This window comes from Alligator mississippiensis, chromosome 3, assembly GCF_030867095.1.
Source record: "Alligator mississippiensis isolate rAllMis1 chromosome 3, rAllMis1, whole genome shotgun sequence".
Taxonomy (NCBI): Eukaryota; Metazoa; Chordata; order Crocodylia; family Alligatoridae; genus Alligator; species Alligator mississippiensis.
Window position 1 is genome coordinate 202,692,069 of NC_081826.1, and position 24,116 is coordinate 202,716,184.

General features: G+C 40.2%; 1 protein-coding gene across 3 annotated transcripts in view; it reads right to left on the reverse strand.

The window, feature by feature from the left end:
• FRMD3 (FERM domain containing 3) overlaps positions 1-24,116 on the reverse strand; it is a 210,150-nt gene that overhangs the window by 32,895 nt on the left and 153,139 nt on the right. For all 3 annotated transcript variants that reach the window (XM_006263723.3, XM_059724814.1, XM_014608794.3), the window contains 3 exons: positions 6,984-7,071; positions 5,539-5,627; positions 422-485 (listed from right to left, as the gene is read on the reverse strand). In XM_006263723.3, coding sequence (XP_006263785.2) covers positions 422-485; positions 5,539-5,627; positions 6,984-7,071 — 241 coding nt within the window. The remainder of the gene's footprint in view (positions 1-421; positions 486-5,538; positions 5,628-6,983; positions 7,072-24,116) is intronic.

Sequence of the window (24,116 nt, forward strand, 5' to 3'; positions counted from 1 at the left end):
ATAAAGTGTAACAAAGCCCTGAGTGGATTCTCCTCTGTTAAAACCCTCTAGAAAATCTGATGCATATAATGGCCAGGAATCTGACAGACTATGGCTGTGCAACTCAGTCATTCTGATCCTTAAAACCTGACTGCTCAAGTAATAGGAAATAAAACACAGAGGATAATCCTACACTACACAAATGTGTTAGATAAACTGATAGATGTTTGCATCTGTAATGTAATCTCTGCCAAATGAAATATACCTTCCCAAAGACAAAAGAAAAAGGCTCGTGTTTATTTTGATTTTTATGTCTAATACTTCATTTGCACACCATTAGTTTAAAATTTTCATTTTTAAATTAAAGTTAAAAATATTATAAATATATTTCTGGTTAAATCCAAACCACATTTAAAAAGTTAGTATGAAAATCATATCTAACCTCTCTCTGAGCTCCAAACACATAAAATGTCTTCCCTTCAAATTTCAATTTATAGACATCACACCTAAGAAGAAAAAATCTTGTAAGTAAAGAAAAGAGTTGCAGGTAAAGAAAGGTGATTTCATATAAAATATTACTAATGCACAAATGCAAAGTAGGCTGCCATGGGAAAAAATGCTATTATGTCAATGGCAGTCTTGGTAGTGGACATCCTGTAGCATAAAAGTGAGTGAAGTAATATACCAACTTTCCTCAGAGGAGAGAACATACACCTAGAGTGTTATGCTTTCCATATCTTTGTAAGCCTTTAAAAAGTTCACTTGAGCCAGAGGGGAAAGCAGAAGGCTCAAAAGTGGGCATAAACTTATATTCATGCAGTATAAATATACTTTGGAATATTTTTAATCTTAAACATCTTGGAACCCGCTAGAAAGTTAAAATCTTGAAACACAAGCATACAGATGGCTGACAGTGGAAAGTTCCTACAGACAAGGAGGAATTCATAGATTCATAGATGTTAGGGTCAGAAGGGACCTCAGTAGGTCATCAAGTCTGACCCCATGCCCTGGAAAGAGCTCTGGGGTCAGACAACTGTGTTACTAGGAAAACTTTCTGACTGATACATTTTACTTTCTACTGGCATTTTTATCATATATCTATCATACCACTGATACAATCTAATGATTCAACAGTTGAAGGAAATTTCAACTGAGACTCTCTGATAACACTAATACTCAGAATTTTACTCTCTTATTGACCAAATAGTTTGAGATGCATGTCTTTTCTAGAACATAATGGGAGGTATGAACTCAAGAGAAAATTCTTGAAGAACCGAAGTGAAACGATCATCCTATTTGTGTTAATCTAGGTCAGGCTGCCTTTTTGCAGTTTGGAGAGACTATATGCAGAATTCTGTTACCCTCTGTGGCCAGGGACATAGCCCCTTGCGCCACTGCTAGTTGTCCCCGGGGAATGTCAATGCCACATCCACTCTGGCACACGGCAAGTTACCCCGGGGTGGCAGGGGAGACTGGGGCTAGCACTGGGCTGGCCCCAGCAGCCTTACCTGGGGTCCTGGGGGCCTTCTGGGGCTGCAGCAGCGGGGAGTCTGCAGAGCCTGGCCAGCATCCACAGCATGGCTCCAGGCGGCCCAGCTACACTTTTGAGCGGAGCACACTGCCTGTATAGGCACCACTCCACCTTTTTTCTTCATGGGTTTTTTTGACCCCTGGATAAAAAACGCTCTGTGCTGCTCCCTTGTAGCATGGAGAACAACTGAATGTGCAGTATGTGGTACCACAGGCATGTCTGTGGCGCCACATACTGCATGCCCATGTTCATCTGGACGTGGCCTATGTATCTAAAGAGCAGATTTCTATGCTTTTCTGAGTTTCTGACATAAAACATGCAGGTAGAAATTCTATTTCCCCTGCAATGTGGATGCCTAGGAGCATACATGCACAGGCAGCTAGCTATACACTGGCCAGGCAGGTACATGGTTATCTACACATGCTCACTGTGGATGCATACATCAAAGTTACCAAAATGTAGCCAGCCAGAAATCCATAACTAACAGGTATCAGATGCCAAAAGAGGACCCTCCCATGTTTTTAGGCCCAATATCTGAGTGGCTAGGGCACTAGCCCTAGGTACTCCTTGCCCAGAGGAGGTTTGAAACTGCAACACTCTAGCTTCCCAGCACAATGCTCTAACCATCACACTACATTTTAGGTATTATCCAATTGCCTCTTCAGTGCTTCCTTGACAGCTGACCCCCTGGGAGACTATGTGAGACCAGGAAGAAGAGAACAAGCAGAGAGTATGTGGCTCAGTGAGACAGCTGCTGCCCTGGGTGGGAGAGAGCCCTAATTTGTAAACTGCACCTTTGTTCCCAATGGGGGGAGAAACTTCCCCTCCATCCCTTTTATCCAATGACTATTAAATGTCAGGGACAGATGCTCAGCTTCAAAAGGAGCTTTGGAGAGGATTCTGGATAATGCCTAACCTCTGTGCTGGGATGTGAGAGAGCCATACATTCAAATGCCATTGGATGATGGGACTTGGCACCTGATGGTGCCTGTACATGAGCGTGGAGGCAGACTTGATTACAGTGCATCAGGTCAGACTCGATTAATTGAGTAATTACCATGCTAAAGCAGCCTCCTGCATCTCATGTATCAGTATTTCTGCACTTAAAAATAGTGGCGGGGCGCTTGAACTAAAGCTCATCAAATGAGCTTTAGTTCAAGCACCCCCACCACCATTTTTAAGTGTGGGGATGCTGATACACGAGATGCTAAGGCACTTTTATTAGAATGGCTCTCAGAGCTACTCCAATTAAAGTGCTGCCTCTCCCATCCACTGGAGCATGGGAAACAGTGCCCTGAGTCTCCTGCTTCCTGGGCAAGTGCCTCTAACTGCTCAGCTATTGGAGCTAAAACATGGGAGGGCTTTCATCCTTCTCCTCCCAAACTTATACTCAGTGTCTGGACAGTGTGTAGCCACCTAAAAATGCTCATTCTATGCACCCACAGTACAGAGACATGGCCAAAACTGCCCAGGTACACAGCTAGAAAGTTGCCAATTTTACATACCAAAGGAGAGTGGAATTATGCCTAATACCTTTAATAATATTCAGAGAAGGAGCTCACTCTTTAGCCTTCAAAAGTGTTCAGGAGAGCACAACAATACATTTCAGAAGAAAACAACAAAGAACTCTGGTGGCAAAAGGCAATGCGAGCACACTTGATCTAGTCAAATCAAAGAAAGGTTATCAACCAGCTATCGTGGAATATAACCCAATTTCTAGCTCCAAATAATAGAAATTAATTTGTTATTAACAAAAGCAGAACCATGTAGTAAAATGGCACATGGTACAGTATGCTATCAGATTTCTCCTAAGCCACTTTAACAAAAGCCTTAGATTGGAGCATGTCCATCATTTTTCAGGAGTGTATACATGAGTTTTGCAACACTTTGAACCACAAAAAAACTGAGTCTCTTCAATGGGCTTCTGCTCTGCACCTCCAAACCCAAAAATAAGTTTGCAAGGATGTTCAAGAGATCCCCCTATACCACTCTCAAGAATACCAGACAGATATCTTGAGAGCAGCAACAGACATCTCCATTCACAACCTGAGCTTGTATTTACACAGTAGGAACATGACTTTCAGAAATGCTAAGCACCCAAAACTTGAGTGAAAGCCAGTGAGAGCGCCATGTGTTCTGAGCTAATTAAGTTATGCTTAAAAAAGATGTAGCACACAGGGATGACATGAGTCCTATTGGACCAAGACCTTTTTGTGGGTCTTGTAGACAAATCAAAAAAGGTCTATAAAGAAAGCCCTATCTAATTGGTTGTCCTTCCCTTGTTGCCTTCTGCAAAATGGTTGCCAGACATCTTATCTAGTCCCACTCAGATGACAGTCTGCGAACACTGGGCACTTGTACACGTGACAGGGGTGTAATCCTCAAGGTTGCATTCTATGCCTCCTAAATTGAAACGGTGGGTTTTTAATTGAAGCCCACTGTTTATATTTTTCCATCACGTTACAGGAAGGGGCCTGATCCTTTTTTTTTTCTTTTTTCTTTTTTTTTGTCGGGGGCCCCAGTCAGGGGCCCCAGTCTTTCCCTCTGTGGTGCTGGCACCCCCTGGGGCCACACAGGCAGGCTACCAACAGGCTAGGTGCTACCCCAGACAGCTTGAGGTTGGGGAAGATTTGGATCAGGTTGGGTGCTGCCTCTGAGCTGCAGAGGGAAGGACTGCAGCCCACCACCAGCTCAGGCACCACTCAGCCCGCTGGCTGCTTGCCTCCCAGGCGTGGGAGAGGCAGGCAGACTCTACCAAAAAAAAAAGATGGGGCCCCTTGCCACTTTTGCCTTCAGCAGGTGCCCTCCTGAAGCAGTGAGGGGCCTGATTCTTTTTTTCTGCAGAGCCTGCCCACCTCTCCTATGGCCGGGATAAGCTGACAGCTGCAAAACATTATTGCAAAGTAAACTACATCTGGATGTAGTTTCATTTGCAATGATGCAAAGTCACTGCAAAACCCCAAAACTCTTGACCATGCACAGTGTGATGCCATTAAGCCACACTGAGTGACATTTTCATCACATGTACATGCTAATGGCATCACGTGATCATGTGTACAAGTGCCCACTATGGACAAACAACTCCTATCTGTAAAGCGGTTGCTCCTGTTCAGGAGAAGCTGTTCAGGCATTGTTTGGGCTCTCCACACTGCCTAATCAGGCCTTTAGAGGATAATGAAGGGCTCCCAGTGGTTTAATAAAAGGCTGCAAACTGCAGATTAGCTTTCCTTTTTCAAGAGTGGGTTGACATTTTGTTTTTTATTTTGAAACTCACAGTGAAAGGGCCTACTAAGGCAGGTGGCTGTTTATTCCTGTTTGGTAAAACTATATAAAGTAAAAATACGTGAACTGCATCATAATCTCTGATTAAGTTATTCCATCAGACATTACAGAGAGAAATGATGTCACAAGAGGTGCAATGCACCTTCCCCTCATGTTGTCATACTGTTTTGGATATGTCCTACAACTGAAAATCCTGAAAAATGAAGCAAGTTACCTCAAGAAAAAAAAAAGCATAGGAACCAAATCTCCCTATTGTTAAAAAAAAATCTACAAAGGAAAGATAATCTATGAACATATGGATCCCTAACCTCCTCCCACACTCCAAGCAGTTAGAAGAACAGAATCTCATATTTCCTTTTCCTAATTGAATGCGGAGGAGATAGTGCATGCATGAGCAAAGCATAATGAGGTAGGAGACGTACAAACTCCCCTAGGCATCTCTGGAATTATTACCTCATTACTGACCCGTAACTTCACTGCTACTCAATTTCTGAGCATTTCTATCAATTAAGTTGACTTCAAGTTTTAAGGTGGATTTGGCATACAGACTAACATCCAAAAAGTAAGAAGAATGAAACCACCAAATTCATTTTTACTTGTGATCTTGAATCCTTTAAAAAAAAATAATATGGAAGAACAACGAATTTTCAGTGTTTCACGTGAAGCTCCCTTAGAGGAAACAGGGAGAAGTGGAGGAAGAGAAACAGACTCTTGTAGAGTAATCCACTTTCAGTTAATGCACTCACCATTTTAACAAATGAATTCTTTTATTTCCCTGGAAAACGACAAAGCCTGTGGCTGTGAATCCTAAAAATGTAGTGGTCCCTGTTGAATCCTTGAAATAAAAAGAGAATAACAAATATGTGTACAGTTGATGTCTTAATTCTTTTCCTTATTTGGAAAACATTCTTTTTAATGGCATAAATTCTTATCCTGGGTCACTGATACGTTAGATATAGGTGGTTGTTTTTTTAACTATGATTTTTCTGTCCTCTAGGCTTTTCTAAACCTCAGACCTCAATCCAGAGCAACACTCAGCTACTGTTAAACCAACCTGCATTTTTTCTTTCTTCTTGGCACATGACTAACACTTAGGCTTCTTCACAGTGATGAATACATATTTTTAGAAGTATCCATCTAATATCAATTAGTGACCAACATAAGCAAAGGATTCACAATCAGCTCCAAATGACATACTTTGGTCTAGGTATCCAGATTGTAGCCATATTGGTCTAGAGGAAAAGACAATCTGGACTCATAAAAGATAACTTTTTTTAGACCAAGAAGATTTTGGCAAAAAAAATTCTTTAAGCTTGCAATTAAATACTTTTTTTTTCAAAAATTTTGTTGGTCTAATAAAAGATATCACCTCTACTACAAGTCCTGATACTTTGGTTGAGAAATTCTACAAGATCAAGGTCTCTCATGGAACTTCTAGAGCTTCTTCATATCATCTGTGCTGCAAACATTGCTACAATACTTCCTATACTGAAGTAATTAAAAATTTCCAATACTGGCAGAAACCAGGAAGTAAAAAGATATTTAGTATTTTTCTTTAGGTCATTAAGCCAAACTTCTTTGAATTTCACATAAAAAACTTTGGATTCCAGTTTTTTGAGCAAAGGCTCAGGTCAGTTTCATATTATCTAGTTTTCCTGTCACTATTTCCAAATCCTTTGTTATATAAAATAACAAAGCAGGTTATAGTCAGCAATATGGGGATTTGGAAATAGTCACAGGAAATCTAACATCACACTAATCTGACTTTTTGTTCAAAAAACTAAAATCCAAAGTTTTCCTTGTTAAATTCAAATAAGTTACTGTTTTTTTAAAGAGGGCTATATCATCTATTTTCTGAGGATTATTATATGCTATGTAGTATATAATATATTTTATAAATTGCTCCCAGGAATGGGACAGAATTATGGTAATTATAACACCAAGTCCTTAGAAAAATCTTATACTGACATTCCCAGCTTCAGTGTCATGCTGACTGTGGAAGGCAGTACGTAGGTGCCAACCAATCAGCATTTTACAAGCTGGCAACATCCCTTTCACACTTTCGGGGGGGGCTCTTTTAGAAATGGCACAATGCACATGGGTACCATCAATATATCCGACAGCTGTTATACTGAAAGTCATTATTCACCTGTGGAGTGGTAACAATTTACTAAAAATTCTTAACTATTACCTTGCAAGGATGGGGATCAACACCGTACGTTTCCAAAGAATGTGCTTTCAGTAGTAAATTGAATTCAGCAACAGCTGGACTCTGACCTCTGAAATACACAAGGGAAAATTAGCAGTTTAGCAAAAATACAGAGAAAAGTGTACTGTGGGGTTCCATGCCCACTGCAGTTATCTCAACCAGAAGGACAAAAAGAAAGAAAAGCTCTGCTAAAATATGAACAATTTCAATCACCTAACGTTTATAAGGAGAGCTTGGGGTTGGGGGAGCTTTATGGTATTCCTGCTGCTGCTCTGCCCTTATACCTAATATTTTCCGATTAAGTGCTTGTGTTCTTTTGTATAGCCTCAGGACTCCAGTGAGCTGTGCAGTTAATCAGGGTTATCAACTATTCTTCAACAATTTGTTATTTTTTTGATATACACATAAGTCCAGTCTTAATATGAATTACATTTTGGCATCTGTTTTTTTCCACATACTTGCTTCCTGAGCCCATTTAAAAGGATTGTCCAGATTAACATACATGCCTTCCAGGTCCTGGTATAAACAGGGCAATCATATTACATCTACTGAGATGCACGCCTAATTATAGCAGTGAATATTACCACCACGAAAGTTTAGAATCTGTCAGCATTTCCATTATATGCCCCTATTTTTAGGGGTCTCTAATCAACCACAAAGGTACACTAAAGCTGAGACATGAGGCTTGGGCATTGATGTGTATTTCTTTAGTTTAACTCCTTTACAGCAATTTTTATATAAAACATTGCAGAGGTTAGGAATACTTGATTTTGGTTTTGTACATATAGCGTCATAACTATTACAGAGTTCTTTAGAGAAAAAAAGTTTCTCGACAAGGAGAACATCCAGATTTTCTAAAGCAACTTACAGTTTAGGTTGTCTCAATTTAGTGACAGACACTCTTTCACAGTCATTCATTGTTTAACATAGTTTTATCATATTCCTTCTTACTCATTTGTTTTCTAAGGTAAACAATCCTAATCTACATTTCATTTTCACGTGGCAGTTCCCCCAGTCCTTAACTATGCTCTTCACCCTTCCCTGAACCTACTCTAACTCCCCAACATGGTTTTACAGAGGGAGTGAGCAGAGCTATGCACAATATTCCTATGTAAGATCTATCACTTATTTATGTAATGATGTTAGAAGGTTTTCCTCTCTGTATTAGTCACTCTTCATGCTCCCTTTTATTTTATTTGCTTTTACTAGAGCAGCACACTGGGCCAAGACTTTCAATGAAAAGCATGCATACATAGACATCCAGTCTGTCCTGAGTTTACACTGTTAAGTTAGGATCCCATAAAATGCAGAAGAATTTCAAATATTTCCTGCCAATGCACAGGACTCGGCAATACTGAAATTTGTCTGCCTTTGTGCTTTTTGCTCGCTCACCTTGCTTAGGCTTCTCCTAAGTTTGTTAAAATCTCCTCTGGTCCTAGTTAATCTAAGTAATCTTGGGTCATCTGCAACTTTTACCACCTCATTTCTCAGATACCTTTCCAGATCATTAATAACATTAAACTTCAGGCCCAGCGTGTAACTATTTCTTAATTTTCTCAATTTCATGAAAATTCACATTTATTCTTACTTTACCTCCTGTCTTGTAGTCAAGTTTTAATCCATTATACTACTTAACCTCTTTCCCCTGACTGCTTGGTTCTTTTGCAGGCTTCTGTGATGAACCTTGTTCAAACCATCTTGAAAGTCTACATGTATTAAACAACAGTTCTCCATATATGGATGGCAGGGGAAATGAAAATAAAGTGGCTTGCCTAAAGCCACATGGCAAACTGGTGGGAGGCCCAGGATCAGAACCCAAGTTCTGTGAATGCCCACTCAATCAATACAAACCCCCCAAATCTTCAATGGGTATTTTGGTTTTGATTTGTTTAGCTAAAAAAGAAAAAAGAAAGAAAAACATATTATACACGTTCAAAACAAAGGTGTTTATTTTGTTCAAAAAAATTTTAAGATGCCTATCAATTGCTTGATGAACTAAAATGAAGTGTAAAAGAAACAGAAAGAGTCAACCAAATTTTACTGTAAATACATTTTACAAATTCTAACAGTTCATCTTAGAGACAACAGACTACATTGTATACACCTAATGGACCAAGTAGTCTCATTAATGAATTAGACTACTGAAATAAAAAAAATGGAAAATGAACAAAAAAATTATAGCTTTTAGTAAAATCCTCTTGCTGGAGGCTGACAATATCAGTCTTCTGTCCTTCCTTATGGTCAAGATAAAATGTTTGCTCTTCTGCACAGACAGGACAAAAGAATCCTGCCCATTTGAAAAAATCAGCTCATTTGAAAGTCAATGTATTTTTGTTTCATTACACCTGTAAGAAGGGCAACAATATAATAACAATAATGATGTTGTCAAAAGATCAAAACTGACATGCTTTCTCATGCATGTGGATATGGAACTCCTCAAAAATTCACGATTTTCTGCTTGTGAATACTGCCATTCACAACATAATTGGATGCAAGGTATGCCTTTGATTATGGGCATAGCTTAAAACAACTGCTGCACAGAACAAGTGTCAGCAACCTACAACCTGCAGGCCAGATCTGGCATGGAAAAAGGTTGGATCCAGCCTGCAAATGTCCTATCCAGCCAGGAGGCCATGCAGTTGCCACCTATTCCCTTCATACCACCCACCTCTGCCACCCTTCCTGCTGCACTCATGTGCCTGTCCTTACACTGGCTGAAGAGGAGCCAAGGATTAGAGGTGAGAGAGTAAGCACATGTGGCTTGGGTACTTCAGAAAGTAGAAATTTGCAGCACATGGGGATGAGGGGATGGGTTGCAAGCTCAAGTCTGCAGTGGCATAAGGTTGCCAACCATTGGCATAGAGTATTAAATAAACGAAACTGCAAAATATAGCTGTCCTTTTAAAAAAATCAAGTGCAGGGTCCCTTGAACAAACACTGATACATCCTTTATTATTAGACCAACTTAAATAGTTCGAAAAATTCTTCTTAGCAAGCCTTTCGGGTTTGAGGAAGTGTCTGCAGGTGGTGTGTTCATTTCCTGGATGGAAAGAATAGCAAAGAAGCCAGGGGCTGGTATGCACTCAAGGGGCGCATCCACACATGCAAGTATGTGCACCTGCAACAGCTCAATTAGAAGCAGTGTAAATTTGTGCCACGACTTTTTGCTTCAGTGCACGTGCTCGAACATGCACTTTGGTGTGGAACAAATTGTGTCACTTGGGGCAAAATAACCCTGCCTGGCTCCTCCCAGATCTGCAGCCAGGGGGAGCTAGAGCCCAGGGCCAGCACCTGTGCTGTCCCCAGCGGCATAAAAAGCTGCCCTGTCCTGGCCCCAGCAGTATAAAAAGCTGCTCAGGGCTACCAGCTCTCAGAAGCTTCTGGGGCCCAGCCAATTGGTACCTGGGGACACTACCCCTTGTGCCAGCTGGACTGGTGAAGCAGCCCTGAGTGTTCCCTGCACCCTCTACCCAATGCAGCAGTCTGGCAGTGGGGGCTGCTGCCTGGCTGTGACCTGCTGTGCACCTGCCAGACGCACAAGGGGACTGCACAGCCAGTAGAGGCATCTGCCCCTCTGGGCCAGCTGCCAGTGGACTGCGGTTGCAGGTTGGGTCTCTGTGCGGCACTACTGCCACATGTGCCCCCTGCCTGACCATCTGGGCAGCTATTGCCCGGAAGATGTTCTGGGTGTGGTGGCCTGCTTTGAACTGTCAAAGCATGTCTTCCTGGCCCCATTTGGCCAGGAGGTCAGCCACAGCCAGCTGGGCCCAAGGTGCAAGCTCTCAGCAAGCAGGGTCCTGCCACTGGCCTCCCTAGCAGGAATTCTAGTGTTCCCTATTGAAAACTGAAAAATCTCAGTCTGTCTATAAAACACCCCCAAATCCATGTTCCTCCACAAGTAAAACAAAAGACCACTATAAAGACAGAGAGCAAGAAAAGAGACAATGATTAGTTGGACAAATGTTTTATTGATATATCTTACAGTGCTAAAGCAAGTCTCTTATCATAATAATAAAGTGAACTCTAAATACATGTTTCATGAATTCATGAATATCTATTTTGCTGCCCTCCCACAGGGGCGATGGCCCCCACAGGGGTTACGCCCCCATACAAGGGGTTCGGCCCCCCAACAGGCTACCACCCCTCCTGCAAGGCCCACATGCCCCACCCCTGCCCCCGGATTGCTGCCCCACCTGGTCCCATCACCCACCAGCTGCTGCAGCCCCCCCCATGGCTGCCCCACCCAGCCCCACCCCCCGCTCCCCCAGACCCCGCCAATGGCTGCCCCATCCAGCCTCAGCCCCCAACTTGCACCCCCAGGTGCCCATGGCTACCCCCACAACCCCAGGTATCATCACTTAAAAAAACCCAAAAAAACCCAGAAAACCCCCCAGAAAAAAAATTAACGGAAAAGAAAAAGCCTCTGCTTACCTTAGAAGCAGTGGTGGGGGGCTCCAGGGCCTCCGGGCAGTGCCCCCCAGGCAGCACAGGACAGGGTGGGAGGCAGGAGGGCCCAGCTGGGGCCGCTGGGGCTATCACCCTGCCCCACACTGTGCAGGCAGGGCCCTAGTCAGCCAGACGGCAACCAGACTGCAGGTAAGTGCTGGGGTTTTTGGGGTTTTTTTTAAACTATGGGGTCAGGGGGCAGGGATCGGGGGGCTTGTGGGGCTGGGGCCAGGCAGGAACTGGCAGGGGGAAGGCAAAAAAGTGATTGGGGGCCTCAGAGGAGCTGGTGGAGGGAAGGGCCAGTCAGGGCAGGGGTGGGGGGCCTCAGGGGGGCTGGTGGGATGAGGGGCCAGCCGGGGACCTCGGGGAGGGCTGACAGGGGAGGGGCTGACTGGGGCAGGGGTCAGGGGGCTGGGGGAGTGGGCGGGGCCATCGGGGTCCCCTCCCATTGTCCCCTCCCCCCTCCTCCAGCCCCTCTGACCCCTTATTCACTGGCACTGGAGCCCTGGCTGGCCACATGTTTCAGCATCAGGGCGAAGGGCCAACCACAGAGATGCTCTGGTAGCCAGAGCATCTCCCTGGAGGACCCAGCCTCCGGTTGCCTCAGGGCACAGACCGGGACCGTGCCCTGCTCCACTTTTTTAAACTTCAATTTTTTTAGACCCCTGGATATCTAGGGGCCTAATTTTCTCTCCGTGCTGCAAACTTGCAGTGCGGGGAACATTTTTTCATTCCTGTACATGCCTGTTGTTCTGCCTCAAAGGGGTTTGAGACGGGGCAAGAGGTACGAGCACGCTCGTGTGGACGCACCCAAGAAAGGCAGTCAGTGAAGATGTAAATTGTTTACTTATCCAGCAATTTCAGTAATTTTAAAATCACTTTCCAGATCAGAAAAGCCAGATCAGAACTGTGAGCTCAGGAGAGAGGACTGACTATTTTATAGAGGCAAGTTTTCAATACAAAATGTGTTTCTTTTTTAATTCAGATTTCTGCAACTCTGATAAGCTAGGAGTTAGTGATTCATCCTGTACACACACTACCAGCATCCCCTAGGAACTGATCAGTTTCAAAGCTTCAACTAAAGCTTTGATGAGGAAATACTTAACTGATGAACTGAACAGTCCACAACATGTTCTATTTTCTTCTAAACTAATGAGAAGTGCACATTAGAGGACGTACAGATTCTGTTTGCTCCTACACCACCCCAGGTCTGAAGCTCTTCAAAGGGCAGGGAGTGCTGGGAAATGCTTTCCAGAGCCATGGATTAATGGCAATTTTCCTTGAAGTCATTAGCTGTTTTCTTCCGGCTGATCACAGTTATTTCCTTTAACTTTTTTCTTTCCTTGATCCCCCACCAGTCTACAGAAACAAAGTGTGTCCTCTACTGAGGTCAGGATTAACAGTGGATCTCGCAGGATTATTTGTTTATTTAAAAAGTTTTGGGCTTGTTTGTTTAAAGAAGTAGAGAATAGCTTGAAGCTGAATAAATCACTGTCCTTGGCTTACCAAAATGACCATGGACAAGTCACTTCATCTCTCTGTGCTGGTTTCCCCACTTCCTGTGAAGCACTTTTGAGATGTACTGATGAAAAGCAGTTAGTATTATTCATGGATTTTTAAAACATTTCTATGCTACTTACAACCACATGCCATTAAACACTTTTCTACTGTATTTCTACCCAGAGTCACTGCTCAACATGTAGGACCTAAACAGTGAAGAGGTTAATGCAATTCATTGCATGCCTACACAATAAGCATGCAATTATTTGACTGTACAACATTCAGAATTGCTGAATATCCTCAACTTCCATTCATGCCAACGGAAATTACACAGCCTCAACAATTATAGAAATCAAGTCATAAGACCAGTGGTTACTCTTTTGTTCACGACTATTGTTGTTGGCCATCCTGTGCCATGGCCTCCATAAAACAGAAAGCAGTCACTTTAAAAACTTTCAACTTAGAAGCCGTCTCCTTCTTATTATGAGCCAGATCATATGTAACATTTTTAGCAGCACGTAAGACTTTGTAAAGTTTATATGGGTTTCCTGCTCAAAGATTTTCTAAATCCTTTATTTCTTACACATCAGGAGCAGCTATTAAATAATGGGTTTTTTAATTACTTTTCATGTGTTGATAGAGAAATCAAGTAGGCCATATGCCCTTCATGCTGAAAACCTTACGCAGTTTTCACTTTACTCTAATTCAGGCAAACTTCCTTTGAGTTCATTAAAAATTGTAATGGATTAAGAACTATGTTTAACTATGTTAAAAACCAAGTAAGAACTTCAGAAGTTGTCTATATTTGCTGTCATTTGGACTACGGAGGATTATGCAACTAAAAAGCCTACATGAATGTGATACTACTTAAAATATAAATATATTTTAATATATTAGAAAAACTAAAGAGAATATTCTTCTTTTGGGCTGAACTCAGCTGAAGTACCATGTTGCCTTCAACAGTTACCAATAGTTATTCAGTCAGCATTCAACATTACCATGCAGACAGTCATAGGAAAGCACAGAACTGTATATATTCAACTACTTTCCATCCCTGAAGCTCTGTTTGCCAAAAACAGAAAGGCAGGTCTTTGCCCGTTTTCTAAGCTTTAATATCACTACTCTTGAAGATGCTGTGGAAACAGACAACAGAAAGAGCAAAAGCTTGATACAATTCTGCACGTGAACTGAAAATTCAGTAGCTGAACTGCTAACTAGTGGAAAACAGAAAAGTCAGGGAGGAATAAATATCAAGTGCATTCAGAGATCAGCTACTACAGAATTTGTCTGGCCCTTTGGTAGGATTTCTTCCACAAGATCATAAAAATCCAAATATTAGTAACATAAAGACCAATAACCAATATTTCCAACTTCATATTTAATGTTTACAATTTTAATGTTATACCTTAGTATCTGTAACAACACTTGTCACTCATTTTTGGTACTTCAGAATACTTGTCTAAAAGTGATTAACTGAAGTCTCACAGATTCTCAAACTCTCATGTTTATTCAGCTACCTTTTTAGATATCTGCAACTCAACATAACAGCATAAATTAATGCAACGCCATGTTTTGGGAACTTATGTCAGGAGTGAGAAAGCAGTGAGTTGGTCCTCACCTAAATATGAGGTCCAGGTAAACCAGCTTTCTAGGGCTGCTTGCTAGGGCAAAAAAAAAGACACTGTACTTTAAGCTCAGCATGCCGCTGCACCAAGCACAGCGCATGCCCAAAAGACGAATCAAGTTAGTTTGATCCGGCTTGCCCAATGTCTTTATAGATCGGGCACTTCAGTGGGGCTTTCTGGCACTGTTATCTAATAGCTGATTGAATTAGCTTTAGATAAAAGTACCAAAAAATCCTGCTGAAGCACCTGATCTATACAGATGCTGCAGAGCTGGGCTGAAGTAACGCGCTGCTTCTTCCAGTAAAGAGCTGTTTTGTTTTGTTTTTTTTCACATCTCCAAGCAAACCAGTAGGGTGCCATTCCCAGTATTTGGGGGAGTGGGGAAGGAGCTGGGGAAATAAACAGCTGGCCAATTCCCCTGACAGCTAAACCGCTACACTCTGGAAATTTATAACTGAATACAAACAAGAATCTGAATGTAAACAAGAGGCCAGCTCTTTCCGTGACTGGCAAAAAACCACAACTCCAAACATGTATCTGCTTAAAACAGTGGTTCTCAACATTTTTAGACTAAAGGCACCCCTCAAAAAATGCAAGCTCTTAGCTTCCACTCAGTTTCTGTTACAGAAAAATGATAGAGCAATTCTTCCGGTGCAAAGAACTCAGAAATATCACAACAGGTTTTGGATACTACGGCCTCCTGTTTGAAACTTCTGTGTTTATCTTGTGATTCATGTGTAGGCATCTACTACTGCACATCACCCCAATTTTGCACGTTACATGGCTGAGAATCACTGGCTTAGAACAACAAAAACCGGAGAAGAAAACAAGTGTATTTTCCAAAAATGGTCATCTTTTCTGGAAAATAACTTTGGTGAGAAGGGAGCAGTTGTAACAACTAACAGATGCAGCATAATAATTAATAAGGCAACATTTCTCCTCTTTACCAAGTTATTCTGACTATTGGACAGAATGTGCTCCTGACTCTGAGGGATTCTTTTTTTTTTTTAAACCACCAAAATGCTTTCATCATTTCTAGCAGAAGTCTTTCTCTCTTTTTTTTTCAAATACCAAGGATTTTCTTGAAAGATTCACTCTTGCTCTACCTAAATCTTTAAAAAAATAATAAGACTGGTTGTTATATATGGAGTATACTGCCTAACAGTGTTTCCAGAAAAAACCTCTGTGCTGCAAAACTAATATGAGCATTAAGACTGATCTCATTCATTCTCTACATCTTCTATAAGCTACATGCAAAATCACTCTTAACAGAATTTTCTTTCTTTAAAATACTTTTCAAAGAAAAAGAGGGTTTTTTTGTTTGTTTTTTACAAAAAAAACAAGACAGAAAGAAAATGTCCATGGAAAATTTGTGTTTTCCATTCATTTTTGAGGGTAGAGGTTCCTCAAGAACCCCTGAACAAAAATATTTGCCTCCTTTTTGATATCCAAAAATTTGTATCATTTCAGCAACTCCAGAAAACATTTTCAGTAAAACCAAACATTTCTTGACAAAAACAGCTAAAAAACATACTTTTTTCTAGTTCTCAAGTTTTCAGCCAAAGCCTTAGAAAAATATTCAATGACATATTTTTGTCAGGGGAAAAAAAACACTGTATAGGAAAAATACTTTTCAAACAAGTTCTAATTACAAGACTTACAAAGCATGCAAGCCTGCAGGTATTTTGACCTTAGTCAACCTTAGTTTTTCTTCCCACTCACCTTGTTTTCTCTGATGTTAAATCATTTTAGTGTTTAAATGGCACAGAAGGAATTCAGAATTGCAGACTACAGAGGCAGCAAAACTGGCAAAAGAGAACTTTTACAACTGGACAGGACAAAGCTCTGGGGAATGCACTATACACCACAGAATTGACTAAACAATCAAGAAAGCTTTTAAGCTCCATTGTTTAAGAAAGCTGTACTGCTCCTTTCTAATATAATCAAGATAATTGTTCTAAGTGTCTAAGAACTATCATCAGGAAGTCTGGATAGGGAGCAGCTGTGATCAACATTTAACAAAATATGAAAATAAGATAGGACAGAAACGGACAAAAATAAAGAGGATGAACAGATGAAATTGCACAGCATCACTATGGGGCATTTTTACACATGCTTCAGGGGTGGGGGGCACTTTAATCACAGCGGCTCTGAGAACAGCTCTAATTAAGGCACCTCAGAGTCTCGTGTATCATTGTCCCTGCACTTCAAAATGGCAGCAGGAATGCTTAAACTAAAGCTCGTTCAATGAGCTTTAGTTCAAGTGCCCCCACCGCCATTTTGAAGTGCAGGGACACCGATACACAAGACATGGGAGGCTGCTGGAGCATGGTAATTGCTATGCTTTAGCAGACTCAATTAGTCAACGCATCACAGCAGCCTCCCAGCATGTCTACAAGCATTAATGGCAACCTGGCAATACAAAGAACAAAAAAATTGTTTCAGACACGGAGAAGTCTCAAAGTGAAAACAGGTTCAATCAAAAATGTTCACATAAACTCATATTCAAAGGAAAAAAGCCAGATCTGGAAGACTTCTGGATTAAAATAAAGCAGCACTTAAGCAAAGTCAAGGCACATCTAAAGTCACTGCCGACAAAAGTGGAAGTGGATTTTTGCTTGCTGTGGGGGACCATTCACCGCCTCTTGACACAAAAAAGCTCCCCTGAAATTGACTCATCTGCTTATATCAACTAAGACTGAAATGGAATCCCATTCATCCACACTAGCATGGAGAATGCACAAAATAGTTTTGAGGTTGTTGTATCAATTATTATTATTACATATATTTACTGCAGGCATTTAAACACAAGCTAAAAACAGTGAAGAAAGAGGCTCTGATATTGGATAGTGCCGTGAGAGTTGTTGATGAGGTTCCTCTTACTTTGTCCATCAGCCACAGTAAATCTGGACACAGAGAGTACAATCATTACAGAAATGTAAATTCATTATCTACCAGAGATCTGTGAGAACGGTCTGCTATTGCTATGGCAACACAGTCTGACAAGTAACTCTATTTCTTGGATACCACTAATGCCAGCAATAGAAAGAATCTTGAATATTAAACAGAAAAACATTTTTAGTAGCAGTAAACACCACCAATATTTTACACTGATTATAGCAATTCTCAACCCAAAGGATTCAAACTTGCTTCACAAACCAAATATGCTTCCAAGTAATACCATAACTCCAAAAAATAAAGAAAAAGCAAATAATGCCCCTCACCCCGCCAAAAAATACACCACTATCAGAGCAGCAATTTTATAAACAGATGAAAACATTAACATAGAAGTGTTCAAGTCCACTGCAGTTAAAGAATATTTTTTTTTGCCAAATACAGATGAATACATACAATAAATTTATAGTACTAAGTGGAATGCTACAACTATAGCTAATGGAAAAATGCAGAAATTATTTTGACACACAGAATACATGTTTTCATGATAATGAAATTCTGAGTTAATAAATTAAGAAAACAAGCAAAAGATACCTCAATATATTTTAGTTTTAGATGGTCCTTCTATCTAAAGCCCTGAAACAAATCTTTTTTAATGGAGAAAGACATCCCAAATTCATTATTTTTTTCTTGCATTTGTCTTCAACCAAATTAAAGGGTCTTTTTTTTTTTTTTTTACCAGACACAATGTTGGATATAAGAAGACATGCAATGTATTCCAAAGTATGGCACTGAAGAAAATAATCAGTATTAGAACCAGAACAAAAGGATCAAGCAATGATCTGTTTTATCTCTAAGGTTAATTGGGCTATACAATCTATATCCTTTGAGCCTGAAAGGTAAGGCATATATGCTAGCACAGTAGTTGAGAACTGATTTTTTTCTGATGTATCTGAAGGAAACTGGAAGGAGTCCTTGATTCTCATCCCTTTCTCCCCTTCCCCTGTCCTCAGCCATCCTTTATGCCACCTCACACATCCAGCATGAAATGAAGTTCTATGCTGGATCCCAAACCAGAATCCTGTACAATTTTTCATAATAGAGACAGGTGGCTGGAGTGCCAACAGGGTCATGATTTTTGTCTGTAATCCATCACTTGCAGGCCCTGTACAGCCATGCTCATGGCAATGGCTTCATACGATAGTAAGGTCCTGGTTTCTGTACCTGGTCACAAGGACTTTCTGCACCTTAAATGTTCTCCAGAAGGTGAAAAGCTGCCAGGGTGACAAGGTGGCCTGTGAACAGGGATAGGAAGTAAAATGCACAGGTGCACTAGGCAAGGTGCTGACTCTAGAGTGTCTATACAAAGAGAAGTAGATTCTAGCTACCAGTCAGCATTTGAAGTAACATCTGACATCTGGTCGCCATAACCCAGAGCAGCTAGAGGCCATGCAGGTAAATAGAGGTGATGGCCAGGGCACAGTGCTAAACAGATCTGGGAGGTGGCTGTCCAGCCACCAAAATTCCTTGGAGTAGACAGCAATGTTCCCATGTAAAAATAGTCCTATTCTGAATTAGAACAAAATTCCTGTGTCTACTCTGGATTTATTCTAGTGCAAGAAGTTGCATCATGAAGATGCAGCTCTGTTTACAGTGATGCAATTGGCTATAAATCACCTTTTTAGATAAGCCCTCCGACTGTTTCCAACTTAAAGAACATCTGTTCCAAAGGAAACTGTCTCCACAAGACCATGAAGAAATAAATGTAGCACTGGAAGAAGGAATCCCACTCTCACTACCTCACTTCAATTTCTCATTCCTCTAGAACCCACAATGCTAATGTTTTATTGTCTAGAAACAGTCAGGCAGTGTTAAATAAAAAGGTGCAAAGCAGGTTAAATTAAAGCACATTCCTTCAAAAGTTAACTTTTTCAGGGAGCTATTTCAGCAAATGATTTTGCATTTTCCACTAAAATATCTCCTGAAAAGAATGGCTTGGCTTTCTACTGCAATTCACTAATGGAAAAATAGTCATTTCCTGTGTTTTCAGTTGTTGCTCTGAGAACAGCTGTGGTTGAGGTAAATGGTGAATGATGCCTTTAATAAAATTATCAAGAACAAGGACATTAATTTACTTAAGGCAAAATTTCAATAGCTGCCAGGTCATATAGTTAGGTTTTCCTGAGCATTTTATTAGGACTGGGACTTACAAAAAATTACATAATGTAACTACATAACTGCTCCAACTAATAAAATCCACTGTTTTTGTCTTGAATATACTAAACACAATTTCAGTAATTTCTTTTTACAAATAAATATTGACTAGGGTATATATATTAATAGATCTCACAGTTCTCATCCATCCACTATCCATTATGGGTAATAGAATTAACCAGCTTTAACCATAACATAAGGTTTCTACAACCTGAGACAGAGAAAAAAAGATAGTACTGTAGTGCTTAATTCGCAATAAATCTACAGAGCTTTTAAAGCCCTAATAATCCCTAATAATTCCCCCAGTGCCAGCCCTTCTAGGTGCAAACGTGACCTCACTCAGAGACCTCACATTCATATGATGTTCATCTCCCTTCCTCCAAGTTTACTTTTTTTATTTGTTTCCATCTTCCTTGTTTGACTATGTGTAATTTAAGAGATTGCAACTCTCCAGCAAAGGCACTAACATACCTATCACAGTTTGGAGCATGGCGCGAGATTCTCATATTTGATTCTCTGCATATACGTGAGGCCCTTTGATACCACAGTGATGAAAGTAATATGAGGAGCTAAATATAAAAGAACAGGCATCTCTGTTGCTAATGTTAAGTGCACAGAAGCAGAAAATGTGTCCCTTTATATACAAAAGCTCCAGGAGGCCCATTATAATCTACCTGATACCTGTTAATCTCTCTGAATTCTATAAGGGTAGGGACAGAAATTACACATAAACTGGTATAAGTGATCAGAAACCAGTTCAAATCTGTCACACAAGAGAAGTTCAGTGCACATAACCTGCTTTCAAAATGGCCAAAACCAGTTTAAGATAAACCTGGATGGATGCTATATCAAACTTAACTGATTTAGGGTAAATTGGTTTACTGAATTTCTGTCCCAGATCTGCTCCAGATTCAAGTTAACTCAGTCTCCCAGCATCCCAGGGTGCTTTACACCTCCCCGTAAACCACCCCTTGAATGGTGGGTGGGTTTGCTCCAGCCCACTAGGGAGACATGCTCTACAGCCCCCCAGCTTCTGGCCTGGGCCACTGCAGCCATGTGGTTGCATTTCCGGAATCAAAAGTTTATGTCTGTTCACTTGCTTATCAGTTCAATCTACGTAGCTTAGACTAACCTGAGAGGATTGTACCGATTCAGCCTTGGGCTTTCTGACTGTCTGTCCTGAGAGGATTGTACTGATTCAGCCTTGGGCTTTTTGACTATCTATACTTAGCCTTAATGATAAAAAAATCTCTGGAATGGTCTTACTCTTCCACTTTTCAGATTATCCTTTCTACTGCATTTCCCCTATTAGCTATCTGATAATGTCTCTTATGTCTTGTTTTTATTTACATTCGAGTGTTGCACAGGCCTTTGTTCTATCTGTTGTACAGCTCATGCAATGTATGATTTTTTCTCAGAGACCTGAAGAAGGGTACTTCATACCAGAAAGTTTGTCTATATTCCTCCTCATTATAATTGGTCCAATAAAAGGTATCACCCAAAAAAATCCCTCCCTTGATTACATATTCATACAGCTGCTAACTAGGATGCCAGTTTCAGAGATTCTCAAGTACTCTGCAGCTTGCAGGGAAGAAATTGGTTTAATCTGGGATCAAACTACATTAACATACATAAAAGGAAAGAGCTTTCTAGAGGCAACTGCAAAGTCTCTTACAACTAGAGAGACAGAAAGCAAGATTCATCACAGTGTTTGCTGATGCCACAGCTAACAGAACCATGGCTAACCAACAGTGCACTGCTCGTACAGAATAGGAAAGTCTTGTGCTCTGTTTGCTAAGACAACTGTCTTAGAAACCAAGACAGGTGACAGTATCATATTGGGAGTAAAACAGTTTTAACAACCGTGGGGCTGTAGGTAGAAGGGCTTACAACAAAGTTGATTATTTTGAATTTTGATGATACAGTAACTGACATGGTTTATTAAACTTTTTGAAGGCCAAGCGCTAAAGGCATTCTACGTTATTTACATCAACCACAAGTTTGAGTTTGGTGTTCTGGGCATCAAGAAAAAAATTATCCTATCTTCAAGCATTTGAATTCATTTTGAGGTAGTTTAATTCCAGAAGATGGCATCTACCTCACTATTCTGCAAAAGCCTTTGAGAAAATCTGAGTTATTTTGGACGTATCTGACAAATGCATCAAGTTGCCACTTGGACTTAAAAACTTAAAGAGGCTATCAAATGTCATTTTAATAGTAACCCATGGAGGATCGGTTATAGAAACAGTCATGGGTTGACAAAGCTGGAGTTTGGGGCAGATTAGAGAAGACCAAGACTTGAAATATGTGGTCTCATTATGATAAATGCATAAAAACCACTAAGCAATTATCCACAAAAACCTTTGTGAACCATCACAAATAATTCTGCAGTATCTAAACCCAGTCAGTCTGAGAAATATGTGGGGAAACAAGCCTTATAATAAACCATGTGCGCCAACATATCTTTTCACATAGGTTGATATGTAAAATAAATGCTTCTTATACAGATTTATGTTCCAGTTAAAATATAAAAAGGAAGTATTCATCATTGAATAAGCCTTCATTTTTGTCACTGAGACTCAAGTTTGCATACTTTCCAGTCAAGCAAGGGGGAAAAAAAGTCAAACTCCTACAATCCTGAAAGGGAGATGTAAGGATCATATCTCTAGCCGTCTCAGTTTTTCTCATCTATCTTCTCTCATGGAATCCTGGCTGTCAGATCACTGTTAGCAACTACTGGACTTCTATCAAAATGGAAAATCTTCTATTAGAAAGTCTTGTGATAAGAGATTTATGATTTACAGGGAATGGGTGTCTTGGAACAGAAGGAGTGAGGGGCAGAGGAACAGAGGGGGTGGGGTGAAGGAAGAGAGAATGACGTCTCTAAAAAGGGGAAATTTAGCATTATTATGTCCCATCATGTAAAGTGAATCTAACAATTGTATCTGAAATAGGAAGTCCATTTAACACAACTACATGTGCATACATATATTTCCTTCTGTAAAAAGAAGAAAAGTAAAAAAAATAAGAGCCGCATCTAGTCATGCCGCTGCAGGACTAAACTCAAAAGAAATTTTCCTTATATAATTTCAGAGAGCTGAAAATGGCACATTCCATGAGGACAAGAGGAATTAACCAATAACAGACTGGAATATATAACAATTAATTTTATCCATTTAAAAAGATTAAGAGTAAAAATCAAGATTAACAGAAATACAATTAATTCTTTTGAAAAACGTAAAATATTGTTTTAAACATTTCACTGGTTGCTTCAAACACAGAAAAGCAAAAGCCTCATGTTAAAAAAAAAAGGGAAAAAAGAAAGATGAAGTTCATTAAAAGGAAATATCAAGTAGAAAGAATAGAGAATGCCAACTTCACAGCTTAAAGTATTTTGATTTGAATGCAGAAGTAAACTATTTTAATCACACATGAACACAGAGACACAAGGTAAGAGTGGTGATAGGTTGAATAAGCTTACATAGTGCATCAGTTATATATGTAATCCACTTGAAAGTAAAGGACATCATTACAAGTTTATTGTAAAAAACTGCCACTACTTACAAAAAATATTGCATAAAATTGATTGAAACATCTGTATTAGCTGCATCCTATATATTCCTTTGGTTTCAAGTGAAGGGGCATGAGGAATAGTTTAGAATTTATACTTTATTTCAAAGTCCTAAACTGCATAAATATAATTCTTAGATACTGTGACTTAAATTACCATGTTTCTTTTCAATTTTTCTTTCAACTTTTCCAAACAATGGAAGATAATAAGGGCAGCTATCCTTGAAAAAATATGTAAATCAATATGCATAATACATGAAAAGCTATGTTAAAAGAACACAATTAAGTTTTAGAAATGCCAGAATTAAGATTGCCTGTACCTTCTACATTTGGCAAATTTGTCGATCTGTCCTTAATTAAGTGATCACAATTAACTTTCTCTACAGGAGCCCGCCTCATTCAATGCACAGGATAAGACAGACACATCAATATTTTTTTACATCTCATTTTTCAGTGAGTAGTCCTACCCTTTATTTACTGTACTCCATTCAGGTTTTGATATAAAGTCTAAATTGTTTTCTTCAAGGGGTTTTCTAAAGCGGCCATTTCCATAGGTTAGAAAGTCTTTCAAAGTGTCATTTATTTTCACCAAATCCTCCGAGAGATGGGATAGTATTTTTATCCCCATTTTACAGATGAGGAACAGTAGCACAGGGAAATAAAGGGTACCCAGTAAGAGATAACTTGATTCTAACTTTTCAGAGTACATAGCATTATGTAACATTTAGGAGGTGCTCAAAGCAAAGGCTCAAACACAGCTGCTGCAAATTACTGACCACATGCTGCCCTCCCCTGTGGCCTCTGCAGCCCAGTGGACACAACCCAACACTGCAGGAAACAGCATAGATACGTGGAGAAAAAAACG